This window comes from Podarcis melisellensis, assembly GCF_964234715.1.
Source record: "Podarcis melisellensis genome assembly, chromosome: 6".
Lineage (NCBI taxonomy): Eukaryota > Metazoa > Chordata > Lepidosauria > Squamata > Lacertidae > Podarcis > Podarcis melisellensis.
The window spans coordinates 50633151-50657755 of NC_138538.1; the positions used below are offsets into that span (position 1 = coordinate 50633151).

General features: G+C 43.0%; 2 protein-coding genes across 6 annotated transcripts in view; one reads left to right on the forward strand and one right to left on the reverse strand.

Annotated features, from left to right (window-relative positions):
• The first annotated feature begins 1204 nt into the window (after nt 1–1204).
• PRDX1 (peroxiredoxin 1) lies at nt 1205–9689 on the forward strand. The gene is made up of 6 exons (XM_081916009.1): nt 1205–1360; nt 4904–5020; nt 5736–5889; nt 6538–6660; nt 7330–7460; nt 9196–9689. Exons 2-6 carry the CDS (start codon nt 4915–4917, stop codon nt 9279–9281), a joined length of 600 nt encoding a protein of 199 aa, XP_081772135.1. The 5' UTR covers nt 1205–1360; nt 4904–4914; the 3' UTR covers nt 9282–9689.
• Nucleotides 9690–15892: 6203 nt separating this feature from the next.
• Nucleotides 15893–24605, reverse strand: part of LOC309372713 (selenoprotein Pb-like) — a 32182-nt gene continuing 23469 nt past the window's right edge. For all 5 annotated transcript variants that reach the window (XM_081916517.1, XM_081916518.1, XM_081916519.1 and 2 more), the window contains 4 exons: nt 20447–20681; nt 19635–19847; nt 18525–18663; nt 15893–17124 (listed from right to left, as the gene is read on the reverse strand). In XM_081916517.1, coding sequence (XP_081772643.1) covers nt 16873–17124; nt 18525–18663; nt 19635–19847; nt 20447–20661 — 819 coding nt within the window. In that variant the 5' untranslated portion in view covers nt 20662–20681 and the 3' untranslated portion in view covers nt 15893–16872. The remainder of the gene's footprint in view (nt 17125–18524; nt 18664–19634; nt 19848–20446; nt 20682–24605) is intronic.

The following is a 24605-nucleotide window of genomic DNA, read 5'->3' on the forward strand; positions in this document are numbered from 1 at the left end:
GTAGGAAGGTAAATGGTGTTTCCATGTGCTGCTCTGGTTCGCCAGAAGCGGCTTAGTCATGCTGGCCACATGACCCAGAAGCTGTACGCTGGCTCCCTTGGCCAATAAAGCGAGATGAGCGCCACAACCCCAGAGTCATTCACGACTGGACCCACCTGTCAGGGGTCCCTTTGCCCTTACTACTCATATTGTTAACAGTGTGTTGTCTGGGATGCTTGGACACAAAATGGATAATTTTGTGTATGAATGCTGCTTGTATTCAGGATTTACGGGCCATTGTTTTTTGCTTTATGTGGAACAGCAATTTTGAGTTCATTATAGAGGAAGATGGGAGACTGTAGGTAGCTATTGTTAGTCATGTTGATTATATATCACTTACAGGTTCAGAAGTACCTCCTGCTTTTGGCCTCCCAGGGGGACCTGATTGTGCATTGGGGGGAACATGATACTGGACAGGCCTTTGGTATGATCCTTAAATAAATATCTTATGGCTATTCCTATGTCAGCAAGGAGCAGGAGTTCAGTTGTAAATTGTATGGCAGGAACCCAACTAGTCTGAAGCAATGTACATGTCTACACTGAAAACTAAAGTTGTGAAATGAAGGATCCCAGGAATGAATAGAATCCATGAGGTTTCCACATTTTTACAACAAAGGGACGTGATAGTTTAAATGCCAACGTGTCACATCTATTTGAAAACGGAATTCCTTATGTGACCCAAGTTTCGCTCAAGCACCATCGTTGTGACCAAGCTGTGGTGTTAACTGGGCAAATCCCAAAGTCCTTCCCTTTCACACAGCAAACTGTCTATTCCACATGACTTTGCATTTTCAATTCAGATTGGTTGCACAACACGGTTTCAGTGAAACGACAGCAACCACTTTCGCCGCCGCTTTGTAGTCATGCATGGTTTGCATCACCCATAAAACCCGAGTCTAATGCAACCATCACTCTGAAGCTGGAATTCACGTTTCTTCCCTTCCCCACGCGATTTGTCGAAGGGGAGGGGGCACCTTTCCCCAAAAAACTATCAAGATCCGTGCAGTACAGTTGGCCCTGATTCCCACCCACCCACCAGCTACAAAAAACAACAACACCCGATTCTAAAACCAGCAGCACCAAAAGTTATGCTGGCGAACAAAAAGCCGCAAAATGCAAAGTCATGCTGGCGCAGCAGCTACGCCAGAAAGCAGGAGAGCCGGGAAGGAGGCGCCAACCGACAAGTTCTTCGGCTTCGTGCTCTCGCGAGAGTTGAGAAGGTATAAAACAGAAGGGGCACTGCCTGCAGGGCTGGATCTTTTTTTGTTTCGAGCCGGCAGCGCCAAGAGGATATTTGTGCAAGCGGGTAATTTCGCATTAGGTAAAACATACCTCTCTCTCCGCCGTCCAAAATGAGAATCTGGGCCAGGGCAGGGCTGGCCTGCAGTTCGTACAGGTTTTGTTCGTTTGCTGTAATAGAATGTGCTTCCTAATAGTATTTGAGATCTGCTGTTTTGTGTGTCAAATTAATTGTAGACGGTTTCCTGATGGAGATCTGTGTGTGTAACTTAGCTGGGCTTTGCTCCCCGGCGCCTGGTAGCCCAACAGGTGGAGGGAGAGCGGTGCTGAGTTCAGTTTCCTGCCTTGGTGGAGCTTCGGGTCGTTTTTCTCCGCCTCGGTTTCCTGGCGCAACAAAAGATCCCGGTTTAAAGAGGCTCGGAAGTTGGGAAGTGCAGCCTGCAGGGTGGGGAAAAGCTCTGGGTGCGATCGACGCCCGAGCTATTAAGTGAAATTGCGCTATTAAGTCAATGAACTTCAAAGGACGTCGCGGTTCTCGCTGCTGTTGGGTTGGCCGCCGGCTCCTTCCGCTGGTCGTTTCAATGGGCTGATGGTGGGATTGGTTGGGGGTGAAGCTGCATTTATCTTGGTAGGGAGAGAAGTTGGGATGCTTGGACACAAAATAGGGAATTTGGGAGTTGGAAGGCTGCTGCCTCCGCGGGTTAGGGGCCGTTGTCTTGTGTTCCACGAGAGGTGGCAGTTTTTAAATGTAATTACAGAGTAAGGTCGAGATTGTAGCCCTGGGCTCAGGTACCTGAAAAGGTGCTACTGAGCTCCATGGAATTTAGCGAATGAACATGACGCACAGTGTGCAAGAGAGTTGAAATGGGCGAAGGCTAGCTAGTTATGAACGAGTTTCCTCTTATCGGTTTCATTTTCATACAATTGCGTAATGGAAAACCAAACCGTTTAAAGTTAACTGCACTGATTTGAGTAGTGTTACTATTATTTTTGGCATATTGGGGGTTAAGATGATCATCTGGAACTCTGATTTGTGCACCGTTGCCTGTTTTGGGATGTATTAAGTTTATACTTGGAATACTTCTAGTGCATTACACAGCTAATCTCAAGGCTTACTTTTAAAATAACGCAGCTGCTTTTTTCTTGTGCTAACGCCAAGTTGTATGGGGAACAGTGTTAGAAACTAAGATATGAAAGCTCAGAGCTAAACGGAATGTTTAGGCTCACTTTTTTATAACAAGAATACAAAGCTGAAAATGAATGAACTGCAGCTAAACTATTATGTTCATTTTTCACATGGTCTAGTCCTTCTCCTAATATTCTTAAGAGGGTCTCTTCAGTTTTCAGAGAGTAGCTAGAAGTGGAGAGGCAGAAAAAGATCCTCCTTTCCTTCCACTCTGAATTTTTATTCTGAAATCTTAGGTGCAGTACTGCGCCCAGAGCTCAGAAACTGCTTACCCCAATGAAATTCCCTGTCGCAAAATGCGCCTAGAACAATAGGAGTTTCGAACATTGATGGGGAGCTACTAAAGCCACTGAAATGTATTGTGGTTTAAAATTCCTTTTTAATTTTTTAGCCCACACTTTCACATACATGTGCATGCACTCACAGAGTTAGACAACCCTCCCTATGCAGCTGATCCAGGCAGATCACCTGAAGGGGAATTATTACTCCTCATGTGGTTATCAGATTGCTCCTTTGGGAACTGTTTGCAGCCATCCTTATTAAATATGCTTAGAATGCATATTTCACATTACCTTTAATTTTATATTTTTAATAGTTTTGCATTTTATTATATATCTGCCTTGATACTTTAGCAGATGGTGGTATATAAATACTTTCATAATTTTAGAGGGTACAGTTTTCCACTCCCCAACCCAGTTCTGCATCTAATATTATATACTTATTGTATACCGCCTTGATACTTTAGCAGATGGTGGTATATAAATACTTTTATAATTTTAGTCTAGAGGGTACAGTTTTCCATTCCCCAACCCAGTTCTGCATCTAATATTTTTTTCATTTTGCCCCTGCAGCCCCATAGGTGATGGTGGGAAGGGGAAAAATGCTTGTGGGAGGGTTGGATTAGGCCCTAAACTGGAGAATAGCCACTCTTGTTCTACATAATGCTGTTAAGTTTAATGTTCCTATTGTTAGTATAGATTATCCCTTGAAGTGTCTCTTGTTGGACAGTGGAACACTTTCTTGGGAGGTTGTGGACTCTCCTTCCTTGGAGGTTTTGAAGTGGAGGTTGGATGCCCATCTGTCATGGATGCTTTAGCTGAGATTCCTGCACTACAGGGGGTTGGACTAGATGACCCTTGAGGGTCTCTGGCAACTCTACAGTTCTGTGAATCTATGAATAAAACAAAATTGATACATTTACACTTGACTGAGTGCTTCCCTCAGTATCTTTCCAGTTTGCTGAAAGATGGCAGGATGTACACACCTAATCTTTTTCTGCTCTGTTGAGACAATGTTGGCATTTAAAGGTGATTGGTATGTACTCTTGAGTCTTATTAGATCTTAAAAACTATGCTAATGCAGTGTGATGCTTGGCTGCAATCACAGTAGAAAATTTGGTTGTGTTAAGGTTCAGATATTTAAAATTATGTGACAACATAAACTTAGTTGAATCACATATTTTAAAATGAATTTCTGGCTGCATGCATGATGGCATTTGGCCTTGCTCATCATTATTTATGCAAACCTTTGGCAGAGGGGCCCTATGACTCCTATTGCGACTTCATACTCTGCAGTTCAACTTTGGTGGGTGGGGCCGCTTTCCTTTGCCCATGTACCGTATTTTTCGCCCTATAGGACGCACTTTTTCTGCGCCGGGCTCTGGAGGGTCGCGCAGAGCTGCCTGCCCTCCCGGGCTCCGTGCAGCTCTGTGCAACCCTCGGGAAGCCATGCTGGGCTCCCAAAGATTGCGCAGAGCTGCCTGCATTCCGAAGCCTCGGGCGTGCTGAAGAGCCGCCCGGGCTTTGTGCAGCTCTCCGCAAGCCTGGGGAGACTGGCGCGGCTCCCTAGGCTTGCGGATAGCAGGCTGTTCTGGGGGCTGGGGTCGGGGGAAGCTCGGGCTTCCCCCGCACCAGCCCCGTGCCGGGGGGGGGGGGAATATACATTTTTTCTTTATTTCCTCCCCCCCCAAAAACCTAGGTGCGTCCTATGGGGCGAAAAATACGGTACGTAGTTTGAAATCAAAGAGTATGGGCGTAGCTTGCTTGCCTGAAATAACCTCTTGGGCTGAAGGCTCCCCCGTGCTGCAGAGTAGATACTGAAGGGTATAAGTAGAGTTTACTTACTTGTACCCATGGAGTTTATAACTCAGCAGACACTGCTTAAATTAAAGAATGTGGAGCATTTAACATCTATTTTGTGTGCTACATTTAAAAGTATTGAATATACAGATAGTGAAGGTTCTTTTTCTTTTGGTCCAAATACTGAGGTAATGAAATAGTTGTTCCTACAGTATCTTGACAAACCTGCAGTAGTTCTCTTCAGTCCAGCACATTCTAAATTGTATTTTAAATGTATGCTAAACTTTTGCTAATGGGTTTCCTCTTCTGGGGTGGGTCAATGTAAAAGCCGCAGAACCTAACAAGTTCAAACTTTCTCCAGCTCCAGTCAGAATGTCAGCAGGAGATGCTCACATTGGGAAGCCAGCCCCAGACTTTCTGGCCACGGCTGTAATGCCAGATGGCCAATTCAAAGAAATCTCACTCTCTCAGTACAAAGGTAAGTGCAATAAAGCATGTTGTATTTGTATTTGTTGGCAATGGTTTACTGAGGTACTGATAAGTATGTGACACGTATAAAACCGTCTAGACTAACAACATAACCTTCTTTGGTTCTGAAATGGAAGTTTTGTTGGCATTCACAAAAATGCATTGGATAGTATTGCAAATAAGTCCTCAGAAAGTTACTAACACATCTGCATGTAGGTACCCTATTCTGTTCTAGTATGTATGTTGTCCTTGCATGTGTCACTTCTGCTAGCTTGGAAGAAAATAGTCATGACTTTTATTTGCAGCACTTCTTTTGTTTATTTGGAGATCAAGGAGAGAAGAGAGCATGGGTGGGAAACCTTCAGCCTACAGTCCAAACTAGGCTCACTAGGCTGTTTTTCTTAAACCACACCCACCTGCCCCATATGTGACCTCAGGTGTGGCAGATGCCCAGGGAGTTCAATCCTCCCTAGTGGGCCAACTCACCTGTCAAATCAACTGGTGCCAGTATGACATCAGATGACTGACAAGTAAGGTGATTGTGTGTAAAGTTTGCTAGCCATGGTGGCAGAAGATAAACAACTGGCCTGCCATGCTAAAAAAAGGGGCACCTCTGGGGTAGAATGCCACAAAGCTGTTAATGTTTGGAATCAGAAATTTGTGACTTTTGAATTGCTTCCAGCTTTGCTATGGTGGGAATCTTAACTTGTTACCTTCTTCTCCAGGAAAATATGTTGTGTTCTTCTTCTATCCACTTGACTTTACCTTTGTCTGCCCAACTGAGATCATTGCATTCAGTGACAGATCTGAGGAGTTTAGAAAAATCAACTGCGAAGTGATTGGTGCTTCTGTCGACTCTCACTTTTGCCATCTTGCCTGGTAAGAATATTTGGACCTCAGCCTTTTTATTCTCTGGGGGTCTCCTACGTTAAAAGTTATAAGCCTGTTAAATGGGTGAAAGAAGTAGCTACCAACAAGTGACTATTGCCAGCTATTTCTCCCCCCCCCCCAACCCATCCTCATGACCTGTGCAAGCGAGAGAAAACACCATCCTGCTCACAAATCAATTTGTGCTAGAAAGGGGGTTGGTTAAGGGTTTTTTGCCCACCCTTCACAATCCTGTTCTGATCCGGTCCTGTAGCTTTTTAAGTGTAGTCATCTTAAGTCCCTGAACTCGAGCAGCTTGAGCTGTAACCTTAGACCCAATGAAGCTGCTTGCTCTGGCCATTATGGTAAGAACCATGTGGGTTTCCTTTATGGGATATTGTAAGAGCAGTGTGGAACCGGACCACTAGGAAGCTGTTCCCATACCACTCCCGTAACATGGATTAGGACATGAAATAATTCCAAACTAGTGCTTGAAACTAGACAGGAAGTTTTGGGTCACTGCCTCTTTTGCAAAGACCACTGAATCTCCTATACTGTAGATATTCTGCTGCAGTCGAATGTGTAAGTGTACAGAAGGACAAGTATATTATTGAAATACTAACCTGCTTTATAAAATGCCTTTCTTCTTGTTGTTAACAGGATCAACACACCCAAAAAACAGGGTGGACTAGGCTGCATGCGTATTCCCTTAGTGTCTGACACAAACCGTGAAATTTCTAAAAAGTATGGAGTGTTAAAAGAAGATGAAGGCATTTCCTACAGGTAAGGTTACCACTGCAGCCTCTTAGTGACTTGTGACTTAGTGACTTGTGGTATATAGAGCACTGCATGATAAAGGTTCTAAAAGATAAAACTTAATCAGAGGGAGAAGCCCACAGAAAATAAGTGATGCAAGTTTTGAGTCAACATGCACACTTTACTAGTCCTGTTAATAAGGCTGCCCTTAATTATGAATGTCCTTTTCACTGGGAAGAGGAAAGTGAATGTGTGAATATGTGCAATCTCCATTTGGCATCTTCCCAGATCCGCCATCAGCACCTGGGTTGAAAAACACCAATTCAAATTTAAACTCTGTTCTTTTGAATAGTGCTAGTATCTTGTAACAAAAGTTTGAACATTCAAGTTAGAAGTCTCTTGAAGGGTGAAAGGTAAAGAGGCTGTACGTAGGAAGTTTTACCACATTCCTTTATGAAATGTTCTATATAGGTTTTAGTGCTTGGAACTGCAAATGAGTCTCCATATAGTTTTGCTTTTAATTTATATATAGGGTGGAAGTTGTACCAGATCATTTTGATGTTTTCAGAAGAACTAAAATGGTACAGAATTTGGTGTTGAATGCCAGTTTGTAGTTTTGTATATTCTGCCACCATACATTTAAGTGTTTTGGTGTGTGTGTGTGTGTGTGTGTGTGTGTGTGCCTTCTCTCTTTAGGGGCCTCTTCATCATTGATGATAAGGGAATCTTGCGCCAGATCACAATCAATGATCTCCCTGTTGGTCGCTCAGTTGATGAAACACTCCGGCTAGTTCAGGCTTTTCAGTTTACAGACAAACATGGAGAAGGTAAGACTGTCAAGTTCAGGCTAGGCAGGCATAAACTGCAGTAAGTTTCTCAGTGGAAAAAGGAGGATGCACTTAACATGGTGTATCCTCTTCCCTGCAAAGGGGATACTATGTTTAAAGAAACATAAATGTGAAAATCTAGGACTATAGTTCTCTAAAACAGTATCTCATTGAATAAAATTCAGTTCCTGAGTAGCATCTTGTATGACTAAAAAAAAGTCCAGGAATAGGTAAATAGAAATAGGCTTTTAAGAGTCTCTCTGGTTTCTAGCTATATCCACAGGACAAATAAGAGATAGTATTGACAGCTGGTGGAGGGGCAGAACATCTTCCCACCAAGAAACTAGAGTCAGAGGTAGACAGCAACTACTGTCCCTGTAAAGACAGTATCCCATATACACAATAGCATTTTTCCACAGAAGTGAGTAGCTACCATTCATTCCCATGGGAAGAAATCTAAAATGTTGCATTTGGGGGCTGCTGCGTTAAGAGAAAGTGTTGGCACCTCACATTATTTGCTTGTCTTCTCTGTGGGATTCTTGTTGAGGCCATTTCCTACAGAACATACTGTATTTTTCCGTCTATAAGAAACCCCATGTATTTTTGCAGCAACAACCAATCGCCAGTCCAACCTCGGCGCTATCTATGTATAAGATGCCCCCTAATTTTTAACATTATTTTTAAGGGAAAAAGCTAGACTTATACCCGGAAAAATATGGTATATTTTGTGCCCCCTCAAAGCACAACATGCATCCTTTTTTCCTTCCCTACTGCTAACAGATAAATATCAGTTATAACCCGTATATATTACTATTCTGCCACATTGCCACCATATTGTGATATTCCCAGGCTCCCTTGCAAAGGTTTGTTTCCAGGTGGGCACTAAGGACATTCCTCTTTTTTCACTGAATCAAGACTTTCTTTAAAATACCTGCATCAATAGGGCTCCTCCTTTATATTCTTAGTGAAATATATTTACGTTAGACTGTACCCTGACCAGAACAGTTAAAACAGAAACATGTATTTACTTAAGGAACATAACATCCAGGACTGTGTACAGACTGTTCTAACTTTCATAATGTCTATCCTTTTCTACATATGCCTCTCATTGGCTCTCTAATCTCATTCCCATTTCACTCAGTCCCTCAAAGCGACTCTTTCAGCTGTTATTTTTCAATGGACACATAATACTAGTCTTTCACTCTCAACTCTGGCCCATCTTCCATCCAACCTCCCTGCTCTCAGTCATTATTTCAGTCGTCTGTTGCTGTCAGGCATTTATTTGGCTAGTATTTTAGATGCATAAACACTGAATCGCTTTAGTTTTTCCAAGAGGCAGCTGACCTGTGCAACTCAGGCAGTGGCGTAGCGTGGGTTGTCAGCACCCGGGGCAAGGCAAGTAATTTGCGCCCCCTAACCCTGAGTGAGCCAGGTAGGGGCAGAGAGCTGCGAGTGCGAGCGGGCCCCCCAGATGTTGCGCCCGGTGCGGCCGCCCCCCCCCCCGCTACACCACTGAACTCGGGTACACAATTGCATCAAGAAGCCCATCTGTAGGAGAGGTGGGGTGGTGACTGCTGCTAGTTCCAGAAGTTAGTCGAATAGATGACGGAGCTTGTAGTGATCCAAGTCCTCTTGTGTGAAGTCTAGTGATGGACATAACAACTTAGTTCTTTGTATGCTGTTTTCGGTTTGTACTACTGGAGTAACTTAAAAGTTAATATTATTATCTCCTCAGTGTGTCCTGCTGGCTGGCATCCTGGGAAAGACACCATCAAGCCTGACGTTCAGAAGAGTAGAGAGTACTTCTCCAAGCAGAACTAAATGTGCTGTGTGATTGTTTTTTTCTACAAGGCATCTATTCTGTAACCTGTATAAGTAAAAGCAGACCTGTACTTGTCATTCTCCTTATTTTTAATAGTAAAATTATTGTGAGCTAATTGGTTTATAGTTCAGGTGCCATTTATTCTGGATCAATCCAATTTACATTACTGGGACAGCTTTGGAGTAAATGGATTATGAACTGAAACATTGGTCAGTACTTAATAGCTATTGTTGATAGTATATGTCCTTTTGATCAGAACCAGGAAAGGGAAATTGCTCCTTGTGCTAGTGTGGATAAAAAGGACCAGTACCATGTATATGATTGGCCCAGGGATATAGAACAGGCATGTAGAACAGTCGGTTTTTCTGATGTTTTGTACTGTCATTAAACTGTCATTAAACAGTAAATGTCTCTAATTAATTGAGTGATCTCAGTATAGCAGGAACATGCAATAGCTCTTCTGAAAGGGCATTCTTTCTGTTAGAAAGCTTGTCTTTGTACTCCTTTGAGGGGGGGTGGTATTTCTGAGCTGGGTGTGAAAAGATAATCAAATACATATCAAAGTGTACAAAAAACCCTAAGCTTTATGCAACCCCTGCTACATACTTTGTTAACCATGTTGCCAAACCCTTTTAGCCATGTAACAGATGCTGCAGCCTTCGGTCTAATAACTCATGACTTACAGACTTTCACTATCCAAAACCTGAACCGCAAGCCTAAAATCATCCATTGATCTTAGTCCTAATTGCCTTCCTATCAGTACTGGCTCTGATATGGTCCTTTCCCTCTCACAACATTTTGTGTACTTACGCAGTTCTGGAATTTCTCTACATTCTTTATTTATTTTCTGTTTCTAAGTGTATGAACTGCCAAGTCATAGGAAAAAAATCATGGCAGTATACAGTACAATAATCAAAGTGTTAAGTCTTGAAACAATGTTCCAGAGCACCTGTGCTGCTATGCTAAATTTTGGTTCCCGTAGAAACTTAATCTATGTCAGGAGGGCTTCAGAAGAGTGCTGTGATCTGGCCGGTTTATAAGGGATAAAGTGGTCATTTAGGTAACGTGGTAGATGTTTAGAAGCATTGGGGATGTGATGGTACCGTGAGAGACCCAATAGTAAAAATGCCAGCGGTTTATAGTCCTCCAGAGTCATTCTCGGAAAGGTCCTGCAGAAAGGAACAGAACCAGTGAAGTAAAGTGCCACAAATCCCCACCCAGCACTGCTGGCCCAAGTGGGTACCATGATTGTTGTCAAAAAAGAGTGAGCTGCAGGGTCACACACTCCTGTGATCAAGGTCATCCATCAGGACCACTAATGCGGACTAGGTCCCAAAACAACCTGAAGCCAGACTGAGGTAGCTCAGGATTACATGTTTCACACCTGCACTCAGTAAGTTGGAGGATCAACATGCTTCCCAGAAATATGAAAGGAGTAATATATGATATATAAATGGATAAAATAGCATCTTAAAAGCAAACTTCCTGAACTTGTCCAAGCATTAGAATACAAAACAGCTGCTAAAAGTTGAGAACCCATTCAGGTTGAACATCCTGCAATTTAGGGGATATCCTGAGGAAGTGGGAAACTGTACTTGCTGCACTAACTGATAGAACCCACAATGTGGCACTGCCACCTAACATTAGGAAATACCCCCACAAGGCACTATATTAAAAGGATTTGATTTCCTAAGATTGCAGAGCATCAATTGAGATGGTGATATTCAAATACCTCCTATAGCTGGGATCCTCTTTTAAATTGATAGCGTCAAGTGGATTAATGCAGTAAGGATTCCTAGCAGACTTCTGGTTAATTCAAGGTACATTCTTCTGAGGCAGTCCCTTCACTTTATCCCCCTTGCCCTGCTTCTATGGGTGGCTCTAAGAGGACTGGCTGAAATGTGCTGGCACACACCCAAGACTTTTGTAGCTGTTTTATATTTTCTGTGAGCTTTGTACCCAGGGCTAAGTGTTCTTTGGCTCCCCTTTCCTTCTGATTCTCCATGTTTGGTATCCTCACTTGCCATCATACTAGTCTTTGCTGTGTTACACACCTGTGAAGGTAATAATAGGCATCTGGTGTATCACACAGACAAACAGAATTAACGGCTAGAAAAATTAGAGGGGAGCTAACAAAGGCAGTTGCTATTTCTTCTTGTGTACAAGGAGTAAGATAAATGAGGATTAGGAATCAGAAGAGCTTCATACTTCCGTACCAAGAACAATTGCCACATTGATCCTTGCATGTGGAGCGCACAACTTTTCAACATCATTATGATACTGGCAGATAACACTAGATTATGGTTGTAGAAATCTAGCTTACCACACCTCCAAAGCACGTGAAGATAAGCAGGATAAGAACTGGTGCCACAAAACCTGATGCTTTTTAAAATTATATGTTTTAAGCTGTTCTTAAAACTTTTTTTGTAGGTGTGGGATTTAAAATTGCAGAAAGTTGCCATTAAAGTTGCAGCAACCCATACCTAAAAAATAAAATATTTAGATGTGCTGGAGAAGACTGTTCTTATTTTTAGGAAATGGCCTGTTGAGTTTTGAGGTCAAAGCTAGTTTTCAAATGTACTTTTATGCAAAAATAGAATCATATACATTAGAGTGAAGTAATTATTCTTACTGTATTTTATGAAGCTCTACCAATATTTTGTAGAAGCTATACAATATAAAACCTACATATTCATGAGAGGACTTCTGAGTTGTTAGTAGAAATATTGTTTAAAATGATGATTTGAAATAATTTCTTAAAACTTTTCTGAGCTCCTCATTATAAAATGAATATCATTGTAAACCAGAAGCATACTGCTTTGAATGAATTATTTGATAAATGAGTTTTATACTTGCGAATTACATGTGAGGACACTTACTTATACAACAGATGGTGAAAGATTCAAAGCACAATCCCATGCATTCGTATCCAGAATAAAATCCTAGTGATTTCAGTGTGCATGTAAGATTTTACACTGTAATCAGTATGTATAAGATTGCAGAGTAAAAAAATAATCAAACATGGCCTATCTATAGGGAATGACACTTAAATAAGTTTTAGAAACTCATTAGCATGTTGGATTTTATATTGTATCACTTATGTAAATACTCCTGAATACTATATGAACATAACATTCCAATGGAAGCAATTACTCTACATGTGTAAACTTTAAATGTGCCAGACCATTTTCTATAAATGAGTTTCTACAGCACCGTTAGACATTTTAATTGAATAATGAAGCCAGTTAACAAAAACCCTCTGAATTGGCTAGATAGGCTTTTGTTTCTTTTTACTTCACTGCCCAACAGGGGAAAGTGGATTGGGCAGGGAAAGGGTACTTAAGAGGCATTAAAGCATATTTACCCCACAGCTGCCTCCTCCGTTGCTGATTAAAGTCTAATGCTGTCCCACTTTTGAGGCTTCCGACAGAAGTACTACATCTCCTAAATGCAGCCCATAGTGTGAATTCCATGGAGAAATAGACATGGACACAGCCTCTCCTTCCCTCCTCATCTCTCTCTCTCTCTCTCTCTCTCTCTCTCTCTCTCTCACACACACACACACACACACCATTCTGCTTTTTATTCTTTCGCTGATCCCTCAGATAAACAGGGTTAAAGGGCCTCTAGAGCAAATGACAATGTAGATAAAAAAGCTGTACAGATGTTTACACAACCTTATGGTCCTTGGTGCTAGTCAAGTAAGAGACAAGCTTATGGGTGCAAATGCAGGGGGAATTGTAAACAGAGCATACGTGAAGGGAGGAAGGAGGACTGTTCCTCACAGACTGTAGCCTAGCAAATTTTAGCACTCCTTTCTCTGTGTGCTATACTACTCACCCTGTAGACTTCTGTAGGTTTGATTTTTAAGGCAAATAATCAGAAGGGTAAGAGGATCCGAACCCTCCTTCCACTCAGTACTTAATTTTCCATAGTTCCCTGCCAAAACGCTTCTCATCCAGTCAAAGTCACTTCCAATATCCATGGAGAAAAATTATTGGAGGGGAAGATGTTAACATCAATAATATTGTTACTGCTTCCCTCTGGAGAGCTTTAACAATAAAAATCTGTGGGAAAGACTTTGCTGTTCTACCAATTCTACCCTAAATGCTAAGGCTCCTTTAACTGAGCATCTATTTGATTTGATTCTGTAATCATGCAGTCAAACAAAACCCTAATGTGATTTAGTAGCAAGGCAAAATACATGTAATAATAGAAATAGTTTTATTATTTGCACCCCACCCATCTGACTGGGTTGCCCCAGCCACTCTGGGCTGCTTCCAACATATATAAAAACATAATTAAACATTACAAAACTTCCCTATGCAGGGCGGCCTTCAGATGTCTTCTTTCTCCATTTGCAATGGGATTGCATCCTCCACCATGCCTGGGGGCAGCAGGGGAGGCTGTGTGTGGCACAGGCAGTTCTCTTCCAACATCTTGCCTCCACTTTTATCCCCTTAGAATTTAGCACCTGAGGTGGCTGCTTCACTCTGCCCAATGGTAGGGCCAGCCTTGACCATCAAAAAGAGACTACGCCTGCAATGCTATAAGCCCCATACTTGGCAGTAAGTGCCATAGAACTCAAATGAGGCTTTATTCTGAGTAGACATAAACAGGCAAACTATAAGAGATTTTCTGGCTGCTGCAATCAGAGAGGCCAGTTTAAAGAGGATCTTTAGCAAATATTTGACCCGCATGTTAGATGAGATTAGCATTAAACATGATAATAATAGTCTTGCTCCAGTTTTGCTGTGAACCTGTGGACTCTGCTGCAAATGTAAGCAAACAGGACATGACGCAAAGGAGTTTAGTTTGGATAATGGGAGCTGTGGGCTGGGGCAGAGGGCATCAGGAAAGCTGGATCAGAGCCCAAGGCCAGCATTAGGTAGGAATGTTGTTGTCCTAAGCAAAACATAATTTTGACCAACTTTTTTTAGCACTGGTACTACTGAAGATTTTTTCTTTGGAATTAATAATATGTAATACTGTACATAGAAATAAAAGGAAGAGATTGTAAATACAATTGGAATGTTAAAAAACCCCCAAAATAAGCCAGCCATATAATTACTTTGGTTGGTACAAAACTATCAGCAAGAAAATATTCTCTTAACAATTAAATTATGACCTAGCTGTTGTAGATTGGGACTCTACAGATTTCTGGGGTGCAGGGAAGGTTTCAGCTAGGTATGTACATAAGTAGGAAATGAACTAAAGGAACATAAAAAGGGAATGGAACAGCATGTGGGAAGGACAGCTAAATCTTTGCATGCCAGTTGGGCAAGTAATCAAATATTACACCAGATCATAGCAGCTACCATACGGCTGGCTGCATGGTGGGGTGGGGATATTGTTTTTGTTTGTTACTACGTTATGTATTGTGGAGAGCAAGATTGCTAAGAACATTAAACTAGTTGTTAAGCAACTAAGGCTGCAAGTTGAATCACAGTTGCGAGCATTTTATTTAGAGTCCATTGTGCTGGTTATGCCCTGGGTGAAGGCGATTACTTATATGACATATTACCCAAAGCTATAAATTATGTTATAGCTCTAATACATGTATGTTAAGAGTAGCCAGCATGTACAGATATCAGGAGAGTTTTGATATACACAAGGGGATAAATAAATCTGCAGTAAGTATGCTGTTTACACCAAAGGTGGGTTGTTAACTATAAGCACCTGACAGCCTAATGCCCTTTTATTGCTTGCAGAATTTCAAAGGCTGCCTTCTTCCACAAGAACCTCCTGAACTACTAATATTATACCAGGAGGCCCTTCTTCAGATCTCCCCACTTTCAGGGACTCTGATTGGGTCTTTCCAGCTATACTGCCCTATCTTTCCTAGCAAAGCTTGCCTGACACCAGCAGCAAGCCTAATGAATATCTGGGGCCAGTGGCGTAGCGTGGGGGGTGCAGGGGTGCCGGCCGCACCGGGCGCAATATCTGGGGGTTAGGGGGCGCAAATCCATGGGTTAGGGGGCGCAAATCCATGGGTTAGGGGGCGCAAATTACTTGCCTTGCCCCGGGTGCTGACAACCCACGCTACGCCACTGTCTGGGGCCAGGTGAAGAACTGTTTTATTTCCCCAAAACTTTAAGGTATTGTGTTTTAAATATTATTTTAATCTATTTTTTTCTACTGCTACTGTTCTGTGCTGCTTTTTTTGTATGTATTGTTATTGTTTTTTTCTTTAACCAGCTAACACATAAGGGCACACACCCTGGGCTGTCATGGAATCTTATGATGTTAAGTGTATCCTATACTAACTAGGGTTACTTTGGAATAAACAGATTATAGGTGGATACATATCAGCATTAACAATACAATAAAGACAGATTACACCCTCCCGTAAATATTTGTAGCAGTAGCTTCCTAAAACTGGGATGTGGAGGACTTGTACAGTGTGCACCAATTCACTGACCTTCAACAAATAACAGGAACCTGGACTATTCTTAATAAGGACTGCTTAGTATGCCATAAATGCAGATAAACTATGGGGCATCTCTTAAATGTTGAAGGTGAATACGTGTTCTACAATGCTGGGTACTGTCTGAAATAAATGACACCATTTGTACATTAAGGTATTGTGAGCAAAGACTTCAAACATATTCATTTCAGAGAATTTATTTCCAACATTCTTCCCCAGAAACAGTTATACTACTTTTAATCAGCAAGCAGTGCATCCCTTTCCATGAATTTTCCTGATAAATGGCATTTTCTTCCCTTGTTCAGCTCTCATAGCACTGACAAACTCAACTCTCACCTCAGACTTCTCTGTCTTTCATACCTCTATCAACATACCTGTAAACTTGGCTAATTCTGTCTCACCACTTCCATTCCTACAAACCGCAAATGTTCTTTACTTCCAGCAACACAACAAATGTCATTTTACAAGCTAGTAATTTGTGTGCATGGACTTTAATGTACAAAATCTTGAGCCCCAGGCTCAAAGTCAGCCTTCTCTGCCACAGTCAGTCACCCTCTTGCTAATACCAGTTCTGATCCCCATCCTTCCATCTCCAAGGACATGCTTTTATGTACGGTGTCAGCATGTGGTGACAGAAAGTTTACATCACATGCTTCATTGAGTGCAGAAAAGCAGGAAATGCAAAAATGGGGTCAAAATTGGCTTCTCAAGAAGCTGATTACCATAGCAGCTCTGTGTTCCTGAGGAAAACAAGATGGCTTCCTTAGGTAGTCCTCACCACAGAAATGGGATGTATCTAAAAATCCATCTGAGCCCAAGAGCAACACCACCTTAAGGCTTGGTGGAACAAAACTGGTGGATATGAGGTTAACTAGGAGACAGATTCAAAATGAGGACAGAGGTCTCATTGTGGACAAGCAGTTAAACTTTCCAATCACATATATGACACAACAAAAGTTTGTGTTGTGTCCTCTGCTATCTGTTGAGAGACCTTGAACGTTTAGGGAGTGGAACATTCACTTCCCTTCCTCTGCTGAAAACTGAGCCATCATATTTCTTCTGATGCATGTAAGTTTGCCCCCTGCTCTTCTTAAAAGCTTGCTTAGTGCTGAATGTGCTTATGGCTAACAGTTGGGTGTTGCATACATTGAAGTTTAAATGTTTTATGGGGATTCCCTTGTCTGATGCTTCTGTGAGCGTTTCTGAGAGTGGAGAACTGGCTGGTGTGTACTGCTCAAACCCAAGGCTTTATGGTTGCCGACTCCTCCATGATGTGAATAGTGATGGGCTGTGTGCTTGGTGTTAGGTGCTTCTTGACTTGGCTCATCGTGATGGTACTTGGGTTCTTCCAGGTGCTTCTCTTTGTGTCCAGATGCCTCAGTTGTCGTCACGTTAGTACTTGCTGTCTTATTCACCTGTGAAGGTAATGAAAGATTCTAGTATATGTACATACAGATGGGCTTAGGGTGAAGACAGAAACACATTTTTAAAAGTGAAGATGGATGTATATATCTGACATGATCTGCATTTAGCCCTTCTTGACAAAATATGTAAACTTCCAAAATAAACTGAGCTCAGAGCAACTGCTACTTTCTGTTTTCAGGAGAAATTCGCTGTGGAGAATGGTGATTGCCTGGCAGTCACTTAAAAAGTGGTTTTAAAGAATGTGTAAAATAGAAGTTTAAATGAGTAAACTTGCTGGATGTTTAGGCATAGAAATGGTTTTTAAAAGCCCCAAGTTTGAGGGGCAAAAAGCTGCACAGGAGTTTAAGCCAAGTATATATCTCTCTCAAAAGAGCAGGGAGGGAAGAAGGATTGATTTATTCAAATCAGAAAAACCTGCACCCGCTCCTGGAAGGAGATCTGTTTGACTTCACTCTCGGTATGGTCGAAATGGCTTAAAAGATATTTATAATATTTTGCTGCATTGGCTATCGGGGCAGCAAAAAACTAAAATAGGTAATACATCAGCCCCCCGCCCCCAGCAATCCCACCTTGAGGAATAAACTTTCAGATCACTGATGGAGCAGGAAGTGACACCACAGGACAAGACAGCAGTTACTATTTCTTCTGTCCAATGAACAATATGCTCCCATTCACTGGGAACAGGAAGCACTTCAACCTGACAAATTAAGGCTGTTAATTTCTTTTTTTCCAAGAACCGAGGGCAGACAATGGCTACTGGGTGAGGCTCAAGCAGTACATGATGGTAGCAGATCCAGGTCTTGCCCCACCATGTGCAAAACAGGAAGGTGGGGTTGACTTTAGAGAAAAGGGGTGCCTGGGTGAGGGGAGCCAAACCTTTCCTGCACTTGATGCCACACAGCTTCTGTTCCAAAGTGTTTTTCTCCAAGTCAATCTCACTTTTAGTATCTGAACTCAACTGGGGAGAAAAGCACTTGGGGGAAGGCATAAAGATGTGTATGTGTGAGAAGCTGCAAGTGGGGGGGGCGGAGTTTAGCATTTCCTCCCACCTGGGTTCTCCTGGACTACACTATCTGTGACTGCAGCAGACCTGGTGTATCCATCTGCAATTTGCTTCTGAGGTTTTTATTTCAAGATGGTTTACTTCTTGTCAAGATGAAAGATGCTTTGTGGTATCTCAACATCCTTTCTCCTTTCTCCTTGCTTGCTGTAGTGGCCCAATATAATAAAACCCTCCCTCCCACCTTCTCCTCCCACATCTCTGCTGTAAGACCGATTTGATCAGAAACCTAGAATTCCCAGGCAGAAGTTCAGGATGGGCAAATGAGAAAACGTCTGGCTTAAACAAAATAGTTGAAAAGGAAGTTGATGAGGGGATTCAAGTCCTTACCTCCTGGCTGCTGTTAGAGGGGTACCAGGAACAATTGCCGCAGTAGTCTTTGCTGTGTGTGTACCGCACGGCTGCTTCAACATAGGGCAAGTGCAGAAAACTGTATGGCAGCTGGATGTGGAAAGCCAGCCTGCTGCACCTGCAAAGCCCGAGAGCCATGAAACAAATGGACATAAAGTTAGTGTCAGGAGAGCCTGTAATCCACTAATTTACACTGGAAATGAATCTAACCTGGCCTGAAGAATCTGATTTTTCTCACCAACAGTTGTGAGGCATGATGGTAAAGAGAAACACTTAACATATTTTTCGCTCTATAGGATGCGCCTGATCATAGGACGCACCTTGTTTTAGAGGGGGAGAACAAGAAACAAAAAATCTCCCCCTCTCTGCGCAGCACCCCTTCAGCGAAGTGGCAGGAGAAACGGAGCCCCTTCCATTTCTCCTCCCGCTTAGCTGAAGGGGCGCTGCGTCTTAGCTGAAGGGGCACCTACCCTTCAGCGAAAGGAACCCAAAACCTCTGGAGCGCGGTGGGAGCGCTCCCACTGCGCTTTGGAGGCTTTGCGTAGCTATTGCTGAAGCCAAGGAGCCTGCATTCGCTCCATAAGATGCACACACATTTCCCCTTAATTTTTGGAGGGGGAAATGTGCGTCTTATAGAGCGAAAAATATGGTACATCATGGTATGTCCTTTCTTTCCAGATGTGTCCTCAAACAGACTTTTTGATAATGTATTCAGGAATCCCGGATTCCATATATCTTACTTCCCTTCCTTCTGCCCAGGCCTGCAGACCCCCATTGGCCTCCCATCAGCAGCTGCCTACGGAGCACCCTATTCTGCCCCCACTAGTGCTGCTGATGGGATCCCTGCTGGTGGCAGCCAAGGAAGGAGATGGACTGAGCCGCCCTGCAGTCCACTGGATCCTGAGATGGTCCCACTGCCAGAACTGGGCTTCTTCCAGGCTCAATTGCTGCACCAGCTCCAAGCTGGCTCAGTGATCTGCCTTCCCTCCCTTCTGCTCCGGTTGCTATGCACAGCAGTGGCCCTGACTCTCCAAAAACCCTATCAGTCTGGGTGGGTGGGGAGTTAGGATTGCTCCCTTAAACACTGACCTGTCATAGATCAGGAAGTCATCCTTGTCCCCATCTAGAATTTGCCAGACATCAGGCTCCAGAATCTGCTGCTGGTAAACAGGAACTCCCTCTGGGGCATGCCGTTTGAGCTCCCAGTACATAGCCCTGGAGAAAGGAGTCTTCTCATTCACAATCATGAAGCTGACATTGGTCACTCCTTCAAGTGACAACTTCCTCTGCAAGCTGCCAAGGCTGGAAGAACAAACAACCTTTAGTAAATGCGGTGCACAGATATAGGTTCCAGCCCTTGCCCTCTGCACATACCATGTGGGATATGAGCCTGGACTGCTGGACGGAGGCCCCTTCATTTATCAGTTCACTGGACTTGCCATTACAGCGGTACCTGCTACATAGATCCAGCAATAAGTTAAATGATACATATTATGCTTGAGCTGTAATTCACCAGGAAAATTGCATCCACCGACTGCAGCCCAGGCCTCAATTTTTGATTGCTGAACTGGAGCTTATAGACAATCAGTTCAGTTCTGTGTTTCCTGGTAGAAAGCTTAAGGGCAAAGATGTGACCTTAAGAGTTGTGATATTGCCACTGAACACCAGATACAGGGTTCCAACACATATCTTTCTAGTCACATCCAGACCATCTTTTTAAAGCATGTGACTTTCCCCAAAGCATTATGGGAACTGTGATTTACCCCCTCACAGAGCTACAGTTCCCAGCACTCTTAAACTGCGGTTCCCATGACTCTTTGGGGAAAGCCATGTGCGTCAAATGTATGGTGTGGCTGTGACCTAACAGCTCCTGACTCAGGCAATCTTCTCTATGAACTCACCTGGCGGCCTGCTTGAGACAGAACTGTCAGCTGGCTTTCAACAGTGCCACCACTGTCACTTGGCCCTCCATCCCAGCCATGGGGGCCACCCCGTTGATCTTCCAGAGTGGTGCAGGCTGGCATATTCGGGTCCTGTTCTCAGCCACGTCTGCCAGCGTAGCAGCAATTGCCAGGAGCAGCAGCAAGGTTGTTGTGGCTAGGGCTGAATAGCCCATCCTGGCCACCTCCCTTCAGCCTGAAGTAGAAGAGAGCAGCTTAAGACCCTCAGCAGGGAAGTCTGGGGGGCGGGGTTGAAGGGGGAAATAATGAATATGATATGTTTTGATAATTTATTATGTTGAAATTGTTAATAAAAAACTTCCCTTAACAGGCCAGATGCAGCCTTTAAGTCTCAGAAGACTTTTTTCTTAGTAAACATAGATAGGATTGTCCTACATGGATGCCCTAGTGCCCTGTATTTGAAAGTGACAGTAATGGATGCTTAAAGACACACTCACATATCAGCTGCCCAGGATTTCAGCTACAGCAAGGGTTGTTGCTATCCTGTGGCCCTCTGGATATTGTTGCAGTACAACTCCCAGCATGGTCATTAAGAACATATGAAGAGACCTGCTAGATCAGACCAAAGGCCCATCTAGTCCAGCATCCTGTTCTCACAGTGGCCATCCAATGCCTAGTGTCACAGCACTCCCTCTATTTGTGGTTCCCATTGACTGGTAGGCAGAAGTGTCTCAGACAGTGGAGGTATCCATCATATCTAGTGGTTATGAATAGCCCTGTCCTCCATTAATTTGTCTAATCCTCCTGTCTTGCCGAAGGCAAGGTGGTTCTTTTAAAATGAGATTCAGAAGCAATACAAAATATCCAAGTGAGTGAAAAGTTTAAAATTTTTATTCTAAAACAGCAAGCAAGGTATACATATACCAAGCAAGTACTTCAATCTGCCACTTGGAAGCCCTCAAGAAGCGACGAAGCGACTCCGCCAGGTACCCTCAGTTTGCATGACCCTGTGGCCGATCAGTCCGTGCACAAGTTTCAAAGAAACTCTGCCCAAACTGTCTGATATTATAGACAGCCTGTGTGGCTTCCAAGACTGGCCACGTGCAGATCATCATTAGCCACCCCCTCCCAAGGCCTCACTTTCTCAAAACAATGTCCAGCATCAAAGAAGGTACCCAGAATTATCCTCCACAACTGATGAAGGCAGCTATGTGTGGGGCTTCACCTCCTCCCAAAGTTCTCAGGACATTAAAGACTGTTCTCACAGCATCAAAAAACTTAACAAGAGCAAGGGAGGGGAGAGCAACAGAGGCAGGAAGGGTAACCGTGTCAGATCACTAACTCCTCAATACATTTTGTTTTCCAGATGCATTTCCCATACATCTCCAAAATAGTAGCTATCTCCACATCCTGTGAGAGCAAGTACTTATATAGTACTTCTTTTTGTCTGCCCTGAATTTTTCAATATTCAGCTTCATTGGAAGGACTAATATTCTGGACGACAGAGAACAACTTCTCTCCATCTACGTTCTCCATGCCATGCATAATTGTAGACATCACTATCATGTCCCTACCTTATACACCTTTTTCTAATCTGGAAATCCCTAAATGTTGTAACCTTTCCTCATAAGACGGTTGTACCAGCCCTTTGATCATTTTAGTTGCCCTGGCCTTTTCTGAAACTTTTCCAACTCTACAGAATATATTTTTAGGGGAGGTGACCTGAATGGTACACAGTATGCCCAGTGCTTTTCCTCCCTGGAAAAATAGGTGCTGGTACCATGAAATTGTTACAGTAAGTGCCACACTTTTTAACAACAACAAAAGGAGGTGCTGGTATTGCGTACCCTTGAGTACCCCCTGGAAAAAAAGCACTGAGTATGCCTAGTACTGTGTTGTCCCACAGATAGGGCCAAGGAAGGAGTCTGGCAGCCAAGCACTCTGGTCTGGCAGACAATGCTGAAGACAACACAATCTGGACTGGAACATGCCTCAAGCAGAAAGTGGGATCTAAAAATGAATGCAAGCAAATATCTAGACCAGACAAAAGCAATCAGGTAAGCCACAGGCCACAAGGCAATTCACATACATAAGACACATATAGGCACCCTATTGCTTTTAGAGGATATTGGCCCCATTTTACAAGTGGGGCACAGCACCCTATATGAGTCAGATAACCATGGGAGAGAATGCACAAATAGTTAAATATTAATAAAGAGTGTGCCTCTGAGCATATTCAGAGTAATTCCCCATGCTGCTTAACAGCTGCAGCTTCCCCTTCCTTCCTGCACTTAGAATTTAGGAATAGTGTGCAGCTGAGCATATGTTTTTCACTTGTTACTAAACAACTGCAGTTTTCCTTTCCCTATACTTTTATAAATACAAAGCAGGGCTGATGATGTGATGGCATGTTTCCTACATAGATGAACGCTTCAGTATAAGTTTTGCTAAAAATTAAGAACTGTTCAAAAAGCAAAGAGGAAAAAAAGCACTGTCTTCCTCTGTTGTCATCAAACTAAAACAAGAGAATTCTCATGTGCAGTTTACGCAACAAACTGTATTCCTAACCCAGAGCCCCCTCTTTATTGACATTCATCCTGATTTGCTTGCACAAAGCTTACACAGAAGTTAAATTTTAGCTAGTCTTTGCTGAGTATTCATTCTGATTTGTTTGCAGGGTAGTTAGTTATATGACAATTAGCATCCATTCAGATTTGCTTGCAGGGCGTTTATATTGCACATGTTTTCAGTGCATTTCCCCATCACTTTCCAAACTGCAAAAAGTCTGGTGTTTTTGTGTGAATTGGATTTGTTGCCCAGAATCCTTTAATCTGCTTTAACTGTGCAAATCTAAATTTCATCATCATCATCAATCTTTATTACGGTCCAGAGACCCAACAAATCATTACAAAGCAATACACAATTCACACAGCCTACCTCCAGGTTAAACAAGCATTTTGTTCAGAATATAGGGATCATTTGTTCTTGCAATCACCGATAAAAACTTTGCCACTGCTAATGTTCTAGCATTTGTCTGGTCTTTCAATAGGAACCTGACATAGTGAGCCTCTGATTTTCCCAGGAAAGGTATAAGCAAGGGTAGTATCAAATCTAAATTTCCAGCATGTATTTGCATCTCTTCTGCAAGATAGTGAACGTCCGGAAGCACCGTTAGTTTCTCCCCCACATTTTTTTACAGCTCTGGCTGCATTCGTATCTAATGCTAAGCAAAGCCATAGTTTAGTGTGAACTGGCTGCTGGGGAGAAGATTACAGCCGCTCCTCTGTGGCCCCTTTAGCTCAGTGGGATGCAGCACCAAAGCCAAGGGTGGCTTAGTGAGTTGTCTGAACTTGGGATACTGATTAAGCTCTTGCCTCCTTAACAATTATCTACAGCCAAGATTTGTTACTGGCTACATATTGCGGCTTAGCTACCTAACTGAGCTAAAAAGCCTGGGGAGGAACAAAGCAGGTGAAAGCTCCTCTCTGGGAGCCAGCCTGTTTTGCACAGTCCTGGTGAGCCACACCACATCACATGGATGAAATCTCAGCAAGAGTCTTGTTGCTTTCCAACACACTGGTTAGAAAAGGACACACACCCAAGCCTTGTTAAACTTGTAAAAACAAGCCACAGAAACCCAGCATGATTCAGCCACACCACCCTAATCTCTCAATAAAAATAGTTCTTTAGAAAGCCCTTGTTGATTCCAGAAAGTGGCAAAACAGGGAAGGCAATGCCTTTGGTTGGATCAAATCTTGGCAGGATGTTCCGCTCCCCAATTGTCCTCTGGAACAGGGTCCAAGCTTTTGACTCCACCATCAGAAGCAGTGGCGCTTGCATTCTAAAGCTGGTCACAACGTCCCCGTCATCCCCTGCTTGTCACCACACAGGCTGTGTGCAATTCCCTCCCATATATCCCTCACCTTCCCACATCCAAGAAAAACAGCCTTGGGGTGGTGGTAGTAGATGAGGAACAACTCAGAGATCAGATAATGCTTATCTTGGCAAGATTCAAAACCTATCACAGTCTCACCCACAAAAGGTGTTTCATTCAAAGGTGATTTGACACTTGCCAATGTTGGGCCTCTCAGGAATCCACCAAGACTTTGTTCTAGGAAGCAGTAGCACAACTTTGCCTTCCTTGTTCGGAACCTTTCTG